At 42.1% G+C, this 15838-nt stretch overlaps 1 protein-coding gene, 1 long non-coding RNA gene and 1 pseudogene across 3 annotated transcripts; 1 reads left to right on the plus strand and 2 right to left on the minus strand.

Annotated features, from left to right (window-relative positions):
* The first annotated feature begins 3238 nt into the window (after positions 1–3238).
* On the plus strand, positions 3239–6072 carry LOC135559825 (piggyBac transposable element-derived protein 4-like; annotated as a pseudogene).
* Positions 6073–6082: 10 nt separating this feature from the next.
* Positions 6083–10066, minus strand: LOC135560192 (uncharacterized). Its single transcript, XM_065001583.1, has 2 exons — positions 9982–10066; positions 6083–9309 (listed from the first exon to the last, which is right to left on the minus strand). Exon 2 carries the CDS (start codon positions 7190–7192, stop codon positions 6152–6154), a length of 1041 nt encoding a protein of 346 aa, XP_064857655.1. The 5' UTR covers positions 7193–9309; positions 9982–10066; the 3' UTR covers positions 6083–6151.
* A 54-nt stretch (positions 10067–10120) lies between these two features.
* On the minus strand, positions 10121–15838 carry LOC135560193 (uncharacterized). 2 transcript variants are annotated; one of them, XR_010458760.1, is made up of 4 exons: positions 15695–15838; positions 15047–15163; positions 11572–11694; positions 10121–10886 (listed from the first exon to the last, which is right to left on the minus strand). It is a non-coding gene; the product is annotated as an uncharacterized LOC135560193 (long non-coding RNA). The 2 variants fall into 2 exon arrangements; XR_010458759.1 differs by having other exon boundaries at positions 11572–15163.

The following is a 15838-nucleotide window of genomic DNA, read 5'->3' on the forward strand; positions in this document are numbered from 1 at the left end:
CTGCTCGTCGAACACCTCATTCCAAAATCATCGGCATTAATACGGAGTTGGTCCCCTCTTTGCTGCTTTGACATCCTCCACTCTTCTGGGAAGGCTTTCCACTATATGTTGGAACACTGCTGCAGGAACTTGCTTCCATTCAGCCACGAGAGAATTTTTGGCGATTAGGCTTATCTTGCAGTCAGCGTTCCAATTCATCCCAAAAGTGTTCAATGAGGTTGAGGTCAGGGCTCTGTCCAGGCCATTAAAGTTCTTCCACACAGATCTTGACAACCCATTTCTGTATGGACCTCGCTTTGTGCACGGTGGCATTGTCATGCTGAAACAGGAAAGGGCCTTCCCAAAACTATTGCCACAAAGTTGGAAGCACAGAATCATCTGGAATGTCATTGTATGCTGTCGTGTTAAGATTTCCATTCACTGGAACTAAAGGGACTATCCTGAACCATGAAAAACAGAACCAGACCATTATTCCTCCTCCACCAAACTTTACAGTTGGCACTATGCATTGGGGCAGGTAGCGTTCTCCTGGCATCCACCAAACCCAGATTCCTCCGTCGGACTGCCAAATGATGAAGAGTGATTCATCACTCCAGAGCACGCGTTTCCACTGCTCCAGAGTCCAATGGTGGCGAGCTTTACACCACTCCAGCCGACGCTTGGGATTGTGCATGGTGATCTTTGGCTTGTATGCGGCTGCTCGGCCATGGAAACCCATTTCATGAAGCTCTCAACAAACAGTTCTTCTTATGCTGAAGTTGTTTCCAGAGACAGTTTCGAACTCACCTCGGTAGTGAGTGTTGCAACCGAGGACAGATGGTTTTTACACACTAAGCGTTTCTATGGAGTTGCAAGACTGTGTAATCGATTTTATACATCAAATCAAATGTATTTATATAGCCCTTCGTACATCAGCTGATATCTCAAAGTGCTGTACAGAAACCCAGCCTAAAACCCCAAACAGCAAGCAATGCAGGTGTTGAAGCGTGTTGGCTAGGAAAAACTCCCTAGAAAGGACATCTGTCAGGTGTGGCTGAAATCGCCGAATCCACTAATTTGAAGGGGTGTCCACATACTTTCTTATATATAGAGTCTTTGGAGATGTTGGCAGAATATTTCTTTTTTTTCAGTAACATATTCGGTATCTGACCGTTTCTGGAAGACAAAAAATGCTAATTGTTGTGGAACTGTAAACAGATCATTTGAATGCAATAATATTTTGCATTCACTTTCTCCCGAACCCAAATATGCTGCACTGGCCACGAATTGTGAAACATTGTCTACTCTGGGGAATAAAATAACTACAGTAGGCCTACTTACAGTGGTAGCCTGCACACTTCAATGCAAAAGATCAGCTGTTCACTGCTACTGTATTTTTAAAATTTAACTAGGCAAGTCAGTTAAGAACAAATTCTTATTTACAATGACAGCCTACCAGGGAGTGGGCTAACTGCCTTGCTCAGGGGAGGAGTAACAGAGTTTTACCTTGTCAGCTCGGGGATTCGATCTAGCAACCTTCCAGTTACTGGCCCAACGCTCTAACCATCAGGCTACCTGCCGCAGTATGTTAAAAACCACGCACCCTGTCGTCTGCATAGAGCAAAAACTATCAATTATAATAGCCTATAGGCCAAATTAAATGACAGATGCGCATGGTAATTTGTTGTATGGCTACTTCGGGAATATGAAATGGTGAGGAATTTATTCTGCAATGTTTATGATATATGTAGCCACATGTGCACATTTTGTTCATATCCTTTGCTAGTTAGTGAGTTATTAGCCCATTTGTAGATCATTTGTATTCAACAATAGGGGAGTGATTGCTTCCTTGCTTCCTTGTCTTCCTTCCTTGTTTTTTTCCTAAAAACATGAACTTTGTAGACATCTTTGAAAAGCAAGTCAGGTAAAGAGCTTTTTTTTTTTTTGTCTTAAAGGGGCAGTGTTGTATTTTAGCTTGAATAAGCTAAGTAGCCAATAGGTAGAGGGTAGCATAATTTGTCTGATTCTCTCTTATAATGGTATAGGAATAACAATGCATTGTGTGTTATGTATTATGTTTATAAATGAAATATTTTGCCACGTAACACATTTCACATTGCGGTTTTCAGACTTCGCCTACAAACGTCAATGGAAAAGGTTAAATTATGGTTAAATCTGTTGTACCATTAAACTGTGCTTTGGATCGGAGCGGATTTAACAAAATAGGTTGCTTGAAATAGCTTATCTACTTAATTTACTACTTGGAAGTGGGTCCAATTAAATGAGAGATAGGACGAATGATAGCCTATTCTAACTTGTTGTAGTGCCTGTCTATAGGCTAGTTTGATAGTAGCCTATGAAACCATCACTGTCCGAAAAGTTGAAGAATTTATTCTGCAAATGATCATGGAAATATATGCCTATTTCTAATTATTTTAGATGATTACATCTTGTTATTATATTTAACTAGGCTTACATGTTCTTTTGTTTTGAATAAGTGTCTTATATTCCCCATTTCTACGACGAGGCTACTTTTGCCTTCTTGCAATGCAAATCTTCAACCACTAGAAACTGTGAGCACACATGGTCTGCAGGAGGATAAGCACATTCTCACATCAAGTTCAGTCTTTATAAATGCTAACTTTGGCGTGAAAACTGGTGCACGCATGTTGTGGGGTATATTTTGTGTGTACCCAAACGTTTATCAATTAGGCCCCTGGTGTGCAATGTTTTTTTAACCTTTATTTAACCCTTGTGTCGTCTTAAGGGTAAAAAATGACCCGCCACTATGTTTAACAGCAGAGCAAACCCCCTAAATCATATTTTTTCAACTTGAAATTTGATGACTTTTCCTAGAGTGACCCCAACATTAGAAAAAGTGAAACATCACCTTTGTTCATATTTCCATGAAAGATGTACACAACCAGGGTACAAAGATCGTCTTAGGGTCATTTTTGACCCGGCAGTTATAAAATAATTTACACACCACAAAAACACACATACACACACACACAATGAGAAATTGAGATTGTGTGTGCAACTGATTGAACTCAGGCAAAACTAAAACGTTCTTGTGCATGTGCAGCATCTCCCCTCCACGACCCCACACATGACTCAAGTTCACAGACAAAATAAACACAATTTCAGACCAAATAAACATGTCTTGAAAGCATTGTTTACTAATGGGGCATGCAGTCAGAGGCTATAAAGGTGCTGTAGATGACAGTCCCCCCAGTTCTCTATCTGCACTCACTGAAACATGAGTGCATGTTTCAGTACCCAACAGGTCATCGATCAGATTCTTTCAGATGTCCAGGAGGAACAAGAGAACAATGATTTAGAAGAGAAGGAGGTATCTGAAGAAGAAGATGGGGAAGAGTATAACCCAGAGCACAATGCATCATCTTCAGATGAAGAAGAAATCCCCCAAGCTGAAAGAAAAACATTTTTGCTAAAGAACAGCAAAATAACATGGTCCTTGTCACCATATGACAACCAGGGCAGGATGGCAGCACAAAATGTCATAAGGATGACCCCAGGGCCCACAAGACATGCAGTTGCCCATGCCCTGGACATCGCCTCAACATTCTACATGTTCATCACACCAGCCATCGAAGAAATCATCCTGGAGATGACACATTTGGAGGGGTTCCGTAAATATGGAGACACCTGGAAAAGGATGGATGAGATTGACCTGCGTGCCTGCATAGGGCTGCTAATCTTAGCAGGTGTCTATAGCTCCCGAGGCGAAGCTACATGTAGTCTCTGGGATGCAGAGAGTGGAAGGGCGATTTTCCGTGCCACGATGCCATTGAAAGTCTTTCGCACTTTCTCAAGAATGCTACGATTTGATAACCATGAGTCAAGACCTGCAAGAAGTGTGAGAGACAAACTGGCGGCCACAAGCGAGGTCTGGGAGAAGTGGGTGGAGCGTCTGCCATACCTCTACAACCCTGGGCCTGAAGTAACAGTGAATGAGCAACTGGTTCCATTCAGAAGTACATTTTTACTTTCATATGTGCAATCTAAGTGATTTTCACTGTTAATTGTATTATGTATTGCTGTAATATCATTGATTTATGTGATTGTTTTCTGTGACACTGATACTAATTACTGATATTGATCTCTTTTGTCAAAAGGTCGCTGTCCTTTCCGTCAGTATATGCCCAGCAAGCCAGCAAAGTATGGCATCAAGATATAGATGGCCTGTGACGCACAATCCAGCTACGCTTGGAAGATGCAAGTCTACACAGGGAAGCTGACCAATGGAGGCCCAGAGAAGAACCATGGGATGCGGGTTGTGCTTGATGTGACAGATGGACTCAGGGGGCACAACGTCACGTGTGACAATTCTTCACCTCTTATGAACTCAGCCAGCAGCTCCTGAAGAGGAAGATCACCATTGTTGGCACAGTTAGAAAGAACAAGCCTGAGCTCCCCCCTGGACTCCTTGCAACAAGAGGGAGAGAGGCCTTCTCAAAGTTTGCCTTCACCCCCACCACCACTCTAGTTTCTTACCTCCCAAAGAGGAACAAGAATGTGGTCCTCCTGAGCACACTGCACAAAACAGCTGAGATCAGTGATTGTGAAGACAGGAAACCAGCCATCATCCTGGACTGCAAGCACAACAAAGGAGGCGTGGACAAGGTGATTGGAACTTACAGCTGCAGAAGGATGACTGCCCACTGGCCCCTGGTCATCTTCCATAACATCATTGATGTGTCCTCATACAATGCCTTCATGATAAGGAACAAGGTCAACCCTACCTGGATGCCTGAGAAGTGGAACAAAAAGTGTTCCTGGGGCAGCTGGGAAAGGCACTTGTAACCCCATACATTCAAAGAAGGGAGCGCCTCCCCCACACAGCAGCCTATGCAGCGGTTGTGAAAGCTGTTCAAGGGGATGAATCTTGTCCTGTTCCACCTGAGCCTGCAGCTGGGGTAGGCAAGAGGAGATGCCAATTATTTCCCCCAAAGTGCTGCACATGTGAGATATACATCTGCAAAGTCCATGCACACACACACACTTGCATACTGTCCTACATGTGCTAATTAGAATTGATTGATTTATGTTCTTCATGTTTTTGTTTTGTATTTATTATCTTATTTTATTCTTATTTATTGTTGTTGGTTATACACCTTGTGGGTGGGGCAATGGTTAAAAAAATTGGGAGAAGACTAGTATTTTGTAGTTGAATTTGTGAAGGTTTTCCTCCTCTTCGTCTGAAGAGGAGGTGTAGCAAGGATCGGACCAAGATGCGGCGTGGTAAGTGTCCATGGTTGTTTATTTAAAAACATGAACTGAACACTCAATGAATACAAAACAATAAACGTGAACAAAACCGAAACAGTACCGTGTGGCGAACAAACAGACACGGAAACAATCACCCACAAACACACAGTGAAACCCAGGCTACCTAAGTATGATTCTCAATCAGAGACAACTAATGACACCTGCCTCTGATTGAGAACCATACTAGGCCGAAACATTGAAATTCCCAAAACCTAGAAAAACAAACATAGACAACCCACCCAACTCACGCCCTGACCATACTAAATAAACACAAAACAAAGGAAATTAAGGTCAGAACGTGACAGTACCCCCCCCCAAAGGTGCGGACTCCGGCCGCAAAACCTTGACCTATAGGGGAGGGTTATGGGTGGGCGTCTGTCCGCGGTGGCGGTTCTGGCGCGGGACGCGGACCCCACTTCAACATTGTCTTAGTCCGCCTTATTGTCCGCCTCCGTGGCTTTCTCACCATGGCCACCCCTCTCAATGACCCCACTGGACAGAGGGGCAGCTCAGGACAGAGGGGCAGAAGCTCGGGACAGAGGGGCAGGGGCTCGGGACAGAGGGGCAGGGGCTCGGGCGCCTCTGGGCTGAGGGGCTCCGGCGCCTCTGGGATGAGGGGCTCCGGCGCCTCTGGGATGATGGGCCTGAGCTGCAGGCTGGAGGCTCCGGCAGCGCGCCGGACAGGCGGGAGGCAGCGGCGCCGGACAGGCGGGAGGCTCCGGACAGGCGGGAGGGAGGCTCCGGACAGGCGGAAGGCGCAGCGGACAGGCGGGACCACCTGCGGGAGGCGGGACCACCTGAGGGAGGAGACAGAGAGAGCCTGGTGCGTGGGGCTGCCACAGGAACCACCAGGCTGGGGAGACCTTCAGGAGGCTTGGTGTTAGGAGGAGCCTGAAAGACTGGGCTGTGGGGGAGCACTGGAGCACAACCTTGGCACCACTTCCCCAGGCTGCACAACTACTCTAGCCCGGACCCTCCAGAGTGCAGGCACAGGTTGAACCGGGCTGTGGGTAAGCACGGGAGATCTAGTGCTTACTACACGCACCTCTCCCTTTGGCTCCACTCCCACATTTGCCCAGCACGAGCGGAGCGCAGGCAGAGGACGCACTGCACCCTCCCAGCGCCCCGGAGACACAGCACGCAGAGCCGGCGCAGGATAACCTGGACCAAAACTGCGTACCGGCGACCAGAACCGCTGAGCAGGCACCATACGCCCTGGCTCAATGCCCACACTCGCATGGCACTCTCGGGGGGCTGCCCTATAGCGCACCGGGCTATGGGCACGCACTGGCGACACCGTGCGCTTAACCGCATAACACGGTGCCTGACCAGTAATGCGCTGCTTATCATAAGCACGAGGAGTGAGCTCAGGTCTGCTACCTGGCTTAGTACCACACCTCGTGTGCCCCCCCCAAAAAAAAAAAATTTGGGGCTGCCTCTCGTACTGCCGTGCTGGCTTCGCCAACCTCATTCTCCTGTAGCCTTCCTTGCACTGCTCCATCGAATCCCAGGCGGGCTCCGGCACTCTCCCTGGGTCGACCGCCCACCTGTCTATCTCCTCCCAAGTCGTGTAGTCCAGACTCTGCTCTGATGCTGGCCGCTGTTGTTGCTGCTGCTGCTGCTGTCGTCGCTGCGGTTTTTTACCACGCCGCTCAGCTTTCGCTGCCTCCAGCTCTGCTTTAGGACGGCGATTTTCCCCAGCCTGTGCCCAGGGTCCCTCTCTGTTCAGTATCTGCTCCCATGTCCAGGAGTCCTGTGATGCTGGCCGCTGTTGCTGCTGCTGCTGCTGTCGTCGCTGCTGTTTTTTACCACGCCGCTCGGTCCTTGTTGGGTGGGTGATTCTGTAAAGGTTTTCCTCCTCTTCGTCTGAAGAGGAGGTGTAGCAAGGATCGGACCAAGATGCGGCGTGGTAAGTGTCCATGGTTGTTTATTTAAAAACATGAACTGAACACTCAATGAATACAAAACAATAAACGTGAACAAAACCGAAACAGTACCGTGTGGCGAACAGACACGGAAACAATCACCCACAAACACACAGTGAAATCCAGGCTACCTAAGTATGATTCTCAATCAGAGACAACTAATGACACCTGCCTCTGATTGAGAACCATACTAGGCCGAAACATTGAAATTCCCAAAACCTAGAAAAACAAACATAGACAACCCACCCAACTCACGCCCTGACCATACTAAATAAATACAAAACAAAGGAAATTAAGGTCAGAACGTGACAGAATTCCTCAATGTACAGTATATAAGAACATATCACTATGTTGCCAAAAGAGTTCAAGGCTGTTATTGTTTCCCTTCAATAAAATGCATTCAAAACTACTTTCTGCACATTTCAGCTACTTTCTTAGGCTATACAAGTGCCATTTCTTGCTACCTATGCAGTACCTTTAGCATTAATAATAATAAACCTCAACTTTAGTCAAGAAAATAATTATGACAGGTGTGTTGTAATAAAAACGAGCGGTGTCCACTGAGATTTGGGGTTTAAAATTAAATTTAGCTGCTTTGTTTTAGGGGTTTAGTGAAGGCAGGTAATTTTTTACCCTTGGGACAAGGGGAGTATACAGAATGTAAAGACTACACAAGGGTTAACTAGATAAGTCAGTCAAGAATAAATTCTTATTTACAATGAGGGCCTACCCCAGCCAAACCCGGACAACGCTGGGCCAAATCTGCACTGCCCTGTGGGACTCCCAATCACGGCCAGATGTGATACAGCCTGGATTTGAAACAGGGACTGTAGTAACACCTCTTGCACTGAGATACAGTGCACAACTGCTGGACAAAGCACAACTGCTGGACAATTCTGCCATCTGTTGGCAGACCATGAGAGTCAAATGACTGACTGGAACTCAATCCAAGCCGTCCTAGTAGTGTTAAGGAATTGTCTTGTTTACAACTACTACAGGCATGCATGAAGCAAGTCCCTAACATGCAAATGCACGCACACACACACTACCTGTAAAAGGAGTCTACCGGAGGATAAATTTGACCTACAGTACTTTATGAAGCAAGTCCCTATTGATAATACTTGAGAGAGAGTGAGAGAGTGAGAATACAGAGTGATATAATACATACCTTAAAAGCTCAGTGATGGGCCTGGAGAAATGTTACCATTCTCAAATTCATAGACAGAGCAATGGATGTAAGGACTGACCAACAACAACATCAAAATTATCATTTTTACCATGTTTAGATGCCATACAGTGTTTGTTACACTTACAGTACATTGTTTACAAACATTGGAGTAAAACCAAAATTTGGGTTACGACAGTTGAACTAGCTCATGAGGCATTTATAAGTTATATTCTTCAAGAATCAAGGGTTATGTATCATTAATTTATATGTCCAAAAATGGACAAAGCAACTAAGGGTTTTACAACACAACTTATGATACCCTAGCTGTGAATGTATTTTATTATAAATAAATGTAATGTGCTCTTAATCAAACAAAAATTGGAATCATGCATTGAGAGCAATGTATGAATTACACAAACATATGAATTACACCCCAAAATTACACACATGTACCTCTAGCCTAGGACTATTTTCTCTTCTTACTTATATGTTGCTTAATGGTTCACACCTGAAATTGTAGTAATACGTTTGCAGAAGAGTCCAATGTAATAACGTTAAACTACTACAATCTCAAAAGAGATAATCTATTACCTGTTTCTGGAGAGTGTAACCTTGACGGGAATGTACATGTATACTTAGGGCGGCAGGTAGCCTAGTGGTTGGAGCATTAGGCCAGTGACCGAAAGGTTGCTGGATCAAATCCCCGAGCTGACAAGGTAAAAATCTGTATTTTGGCCCCTGAACAAGGCAGTTAACCCACTGTTCCCTGCTGGCTGTCATTGTAAATAAGAATTTGTTCTTAACTGACTTGCCTGGTTAAATAAATGTTCAATTTAAAAAAAAATCTAATCATAGGTGACACCGAGCTCACCATCTTTGTAGAACTCTGTTGAAGCCCTTGCACCAGGCTTCCTTTGTTGCATTCTGGTATTCACAAGGGCCCACCTGAAAACAGTTTATTATGACAATCAAGCTTTACAGTGAGCTTTTCACTCATCTATTCTATGTTCTTTCCAAAATTCCCACTTTTTACAGAAATATCAGTTGGAGGATTTCTGGTTTTATGGTTATTCCCTCTGTCACGGTCGTCATAAAGAGGAGACCAAGGCGCAGCGTGATAAGCGAACATAACTCTTTAATGAAGAGAGAACACTGAACAGAACTAAACAAAACAAACGTGACGCTATATAACAAGAGTACTGAAACAGGCAACTACACATAGACAATAACCCACCAAATACCCAATGAATATGGCTACCTAAACATGGTCCCCAATCAGAGACAATGATAAACAGCTGCCTCTGATTGAGAACCAATCCAGGCAACCATAGACATATAAACACCTAGACGAGGAAACCCATAAACATACAAAAAAACTAGAAAATACAAAAACTACACAACTGGTTTCATGGTTAAAAAAACTACTGGTTTCATGGTTATTCCCTCTGTCACACCCTGACCTAACCAAATAATAAAGAAAACTAAGATAACTAAGGTCAGGGCATGACACCCTCCTGATTCCAAGAATCTTCCAACTGGGATTTCTTGGAAAACCTGAGAATTTGGGGGAAAGTTACCAAAAAATTTCAACTCTAATGGTAACATATTGTATTGTACCTCTGCAGTGTAAGGATATTTCCTCTCTGACATAATCCCATGATCTCAGACGTAACTAAAACACCTCATGGCCAAGCCACCGTCACAGCCATTATTGTGATAGTCTCCACTGCAGTCCACCAGGTTCTGCTCACTCAGAGGCAACAGTGTGCCTGTCTGCTTGAACATCTGGCCCTCCAGGGCTCCGACTGCAGCAAATTCATAGCAAGATCCACAAGACCCCTAGATCAAATAAAATAGTTGTCATATCTACTATTTTGCTTTGAAGTTATTGCCTAGAAGTAAATGCATGGCAAAGTCCACAACGCCCCTGGATAAAATAAAGTTTTATTTCCCCTATTGTGCTTTGAAGTTATCCCCTAGAAGTAAGGTGGCCAGGAAAAACTCCTGTCCCTACACATCATATCAGGCCACTACCTCAACAGTTTTCTCACCTTTCTAAATGCAGAGAAAGTGTCAATCTGTACAATACCAGAAGAATGAAGGGGAGAATTCTAACTTCCAGTTAAGCCAAATGTTTACTTAGTCATGCATGATGTCAATGGGAGACTAAAGGAAATGTAGACTTAAGTGGAAGATAGGATTCACCCAAAAGTGAGAGAGATCAAATGAAAGAGGCTGCTCTTCAACCTGGTTCTTCACTGGAGTCACATATCCATATTGACGCCAGTCCCATGTCTCAGGAGATGCTTAGAGACTGCAGTTCCACTTAGAGAGGGTGCTTCTACACCTGCATTGCTTGCTGTTTGGGGTTTTAGGCTGGGTTTCTGTACAGCACTTTGAGATATCAGCTGATGTACGAAGGGCTATATAAATAAATTTGATTTGATTTGATTTGATCCTGTCCAGCCTTTCTCCTCCTCAGCAGCATTAACAGTCAGCAAGGCATTGTACTATTTATTTGTCTGGAACACAGAATTAACAAAAGAATATTAGAATTGGCCGGCAAAAAAGAAAATCTGCCTTTTTAGTCAGGACAACTTTAATTCTAGAAATTGATTAAATATATATATAAAAAAATATAAAAAACATTAAATGGATTTTTTTTTTTTATTAAATGTTAAAACAATGATTGTGTAGATATATCTGCATCTGTGGTCTGGACAAATGTGGGCAGGGAGTGTCATTCATTGCGCATCTACAATGCAGCATATACAGTATTTCCAACAATATTACCTAGCCATATATGTTTTGTGAAATCTTATGTCTTCAATGGGAGAAACAGGTAGGCCTACTATATACCACTGTAGTGATAACATTTCAAGTTGCGTTAAATCTTACAAACTCAGTTTTGGAAATACTGACTTTATGACAAAGTTATCCTACTTACACATTTTAATCAATTTGGGCAATAGAATATATGTTTCTGACTATTATTGATGCCACATAGGCCTTTTACAACCAGAGAAGTTATTTATTTGGATCAGCTCCTCTTTAATATTAAGTTGTAAAATACTGAACTTCCCCTTTATCTGAGACATAATACAACAACCTGTAAAAGCTGCTCTCTTTCCTATTTATATTTCTTATTAAATTCATGTTTCATGCTCATGCAATTGCTGGTCCAATTACAATTGTGGGTTGTCTTACCATGTCTCCAAACTTGTTCATTCCCAGAGTGAAGGTGTGCTTGTCCATTTCTGCCTCCAGGTTGTGTTGACAGATGAGGCCTTGGTTTGTCTCCCAGATCATCCTTCTGAAGCCCTCATCCACCTGAGAAAGACAAGTCAAAGGCCCTTCAAGTTATTGATGTCACGATTAACTCTCTATGGGGAAAATCTTAACACAAGGGTGATACACACATCCTAAACTTCCACTTAAGTCACATTTTCACCCAGCTAGCACACTTGGTTCCTTGGTAGTTGTGGGAACGTACATTTATGGTTTCCCATTGGTTCTGGGAATGAAGGCATACGTTTCCTGACCGGTAAAACTGAACGTTTTTTTATTATTATGCTGAGAACAGAAGTGAACATTTAGCCTGTTCTGGGAATGTTAATTTATTGGTTGCAGAGAGGTTCTGAGAACATTTTACAATGGTTCCCTGAAAGTTTTCCTGGGAGGTTTTGAACTCCAAGCCAGTTGTATAAAGTACTCAGGTAAAATACTTTAAAGTACTACTTATGTAGTTTTTTAGGGTATCTGCACTTTATTTTACTATTTTTGACAACTTTTACTTTTACTTCAATACATTCCTAAAGAAAAGAATGTACTTTTTACTCATTACATTTTGAATGGCTATCAGGACAGGAACATGTTTAAATTCATGCACTTATCAAGAGAACATCACTGGTCATCCCTATTGCCTCTGGTCTGGCGGACTCACTAAACACAAATGCTTAGTTTGTAAATTATGTGTTGGAGTGTTGGAGTGTGCCCCTGGCTATCCTAAATAAAAAATAAATAAAAAAATGTGTTCCTGGTTTGCTTACGAATTAACGTTCTTCTGTGGGAATTTCAGTACTACAGCATAATGTTTCCTACAGGTTTCCTCATGGCTCTATTTAAAGTCATTTTCTCAAGTTGTTCCGAGAACGTTAAGAAACAACATTCTTCTGTGTGAATTTCAGTGCTTCAGCATAACGTTTCCTACCGGTTTTCTCATGGTTCTATTAAAAGTAATGTTCTCAAATTGTTCAGAGAACGTTAAGAAAAACTTTGTTCTGTGGGAATTTCAGTACTTCAGCAAAACATTTTCTGCAGATTTCCTCATGTTCTCAGAACATTAAGAAAATGTTCCATAAACACCACAAGACAACTGTAGTAACGTTCAAAGAACTTTCTAAGAATGTTATTTAAAAACATATACATTCCTTTCTCAGAGTCAACAAAACTCTCTCTATCCTCTATCTTGTTAAGTGTGTTCGGTGTGTTGGCCGGGGCTACTAATTGGCCACACCTGATGTTAATGAGTGCTTGTTTCCTTTGAAATACAGTCTGTTTGAACAGACTAAAATGAACAGCTTTGTATGAACTAAAAAAACATGGCTTTCTTGCTCCATCCTGGTGGCGCAGTGGACTAATTCCATGGTTAGAGACTCGAAATCATAGGTTTGAATCACACTGATGCCGAGCCTCAATAAATAATTAATGTGTTTGCACAATTAATGCCTAAGCAAATTCATGTCCATGTGTCCTCTCTGTGCATGGAGCAGTGGTGGAAAAAGTACCTAAATTTCATACTTGAGTAAAAGTAAAGATACCTTAAAACTTCTTAGGGCTGCAATCTCGTTAACGGGATGATGTGACAACAGCCAGTGAAAGTGCAGGGCGCCAAATTCAAAACAACAGAAATCTTATAATTAAAATTCCTCAAACATACATGTATCTTATACCGTTTTAAATGTAATCTTGTTGTTAATCCCACCACAGTGTCCGATTTCAAATAGGCTTTACAGCGAAAGCACCACAAACGATTATGTTAGGTCACCACCAAGCCACAAAAAAACACAGCCATTTTTCCAGCCAAAGAGAGGAGTCACAAAAAGCACAAATAGCACAAATAAAATTAATCACTAACATTTGATGATCTTCATCAGATGATACTCATAGGACTTCATGTTACACAATACATGTCTGTTTTGTGTGTCAGATTTTTTAAAACTTTACGGAAAAAGCAAACCATGCAATAATCTGAGACGGCGCTTAGAAAATAAATAACATTTTCCGCCATGTTGGAGTCAAAAGAAACCAGAAATCACATTATAAATATTCCCTTACCTTTGATGATCTTCATCAGAATGCACTCACAGGAATCCTAGTTCCACAATAAATAATTGATTTGTTCGATAATGTCCATTATTTATGTCCAAGTAGCTCCTTTTGTTAGGGCGTTAGGTACACATATCCAAACGCTCGTGCAGGTCCAGCATAACTTTGGACATAAACTTCAAAAAGTTATATTACAGGTCGAAGAAACCTTTCAAACTAAGTATAGAATCAATCTTTAGGGTGTTGTTATCATAAATCTTCTATTAAGTTCCAACCAGAGAATTCCTTGTCTCGAGGAAGCCATGGAACGCAGGTCGATATCATGTGAAATACGCGTGACCAGGAAATGGTTCTCTGTCAGTAACCTGACTCATTCAGCTCTTATTCAGCCCCACAACACAGTAGAAGCCTCATTCAACTAAAGACGGTTGACATCTAGTGGAAGCCCTAGGAAATGCAACTTCATCCATATCCCATTGTGAGTTCAATAGGGCCTGGGTTGAAAATTGACCAACCTCAGATTTTTCACTTCCTGTTTGGATTTCTTCTCAGGTGTTTGCCTGCCTTATGAGTTCTGTTATACTCACAGACATCATTCAAACAGTTTTAGAAACTTCAGAGTGTTTTATATCCAATACTAACAATAATATGCATATATTAGCAACTAAGACTGAGGAGCAGGCCATTTACTCTGGGCAACTCTGGGCACCTTTCATCCAAGCTACTCAATACTGCCCCTGCAGCCATAAGACGTTAATAGAAAAATACTCAAGTGAAAGTCACCCAGTAAAATACTACTTGAGTAAAAGTCTAAAAGTATTTGGTTTTCAATATACTTAAGTATCAAAAGTACAGTATAAATATATTAACCTTCTCTAAACTATTTGAGAACTTTCCCAATGTCAAACCAGTTGGAAAACATTCCTAGCATTCAATTAAATGTAACCATGTTTGAACTTTTAGGAAGCTTTCTGTCAAGGTAATGAAATTCCAAGAAACTAAAGTTAATTTGTCAAGTTCTTTAAATGTGCCGTGAATGTTTCAAAGCCAAGCAACTATCCTGCACCATTCCCAGAACATTGTGGAAAGGTTGTATGTAAAATAACCATAGGACAACCACACTTTCACTAAGCTCTAAGAAACATATGGTTCTCAGAACATTATGTGCTACCAAATTCACATAGAACTGTGTGTTATAATTCTGTAATTCTCTGTCATTGGGCAAACTAATAGAATTTTAGCAACCAGGAAACCGTGGAGTGATTTCTGCATATTGCCTCTTTAAGTGAAAGTTAGTATGATCATATGATTGGCATACTGTGTTTGCCGTAGGCTCTAAGTAATCTTGGCATACTGTTTGCTGTGTTGGGTTTTCCACTCCTCCCAGATACCATCCAGCTCAGTGCTCAGTGGTTGTTTGAAAGAGGACACCACTGCACACAATGCCATTAGTAGGAGTTTCACCTGCATCCTGCACACACACACAAACACAAACACACACACACACACACACACACAGTTAGTATTTATAGCTACATTCTCTGTCAATTTGTCACGCCCTGACCTTAGTTATCTATGTTTTCTTTATTATTTTGGTTAGGTCAGGGTGTGACGGGGGTGGTTTGTGTAGTTTTTGATTGTCTAGGGTTTTTTGTATGTCTAGGTGTTTTTTCTAGTCTAGATGTTTATATGTCTATGGTTGCCTAGATTGGTTCTCAATCAGAGGCAGCTGTTTATCATTGTCTCTGATTGGGGACCATATTTAGGTGGCCATATTCCTTGGATAGTTTGTGGGTTGTTATTCTATGTTTAGTTGCCTGTTCTGCACTAGCCATATTTCTTCACTAGCCATATTGCTTCATATTGCTCAGTGTTCGCTCTTCTATTAAATAAGTATGTTCGTTTACCAAGCTGCGCCTTGGTCTCCTCTTTATGATGACCGTGACACAATTGTAAATGTGAAAAGTTGCCTGAGTAAAAAAAATAAACCTCTAATAAATACCTTGTGAAGATAGCAGAATAATGTAGGGCTGCAAAACGACATAAAGTCATTGCCTGGGTTTGAATGGTCCTGCCTCGATGTGAGGGAAAAAATGAAAGCAATATAATGGTTTATATTTTTTATGCTTCCTCTTTGCTGTATCAA

The sequence above is a fragment of the Oncorhynchus nerka genome, linkage group LG15 (genome assembly GCF_034236695.1).
Source record: "Oncorhynchus nerka isolate Pitt River linkage group LG15, Oner_Uvic_2.0, whole genome shotgun sequence".
NCBI classification, from domain to species: domain Eukaryota; kingdom Metazoa; phylum Chordata; class Actinopteri; order Salmoniformes; family Salmonidae; genus Oncorhynchus; species Oncorhynchus nerka.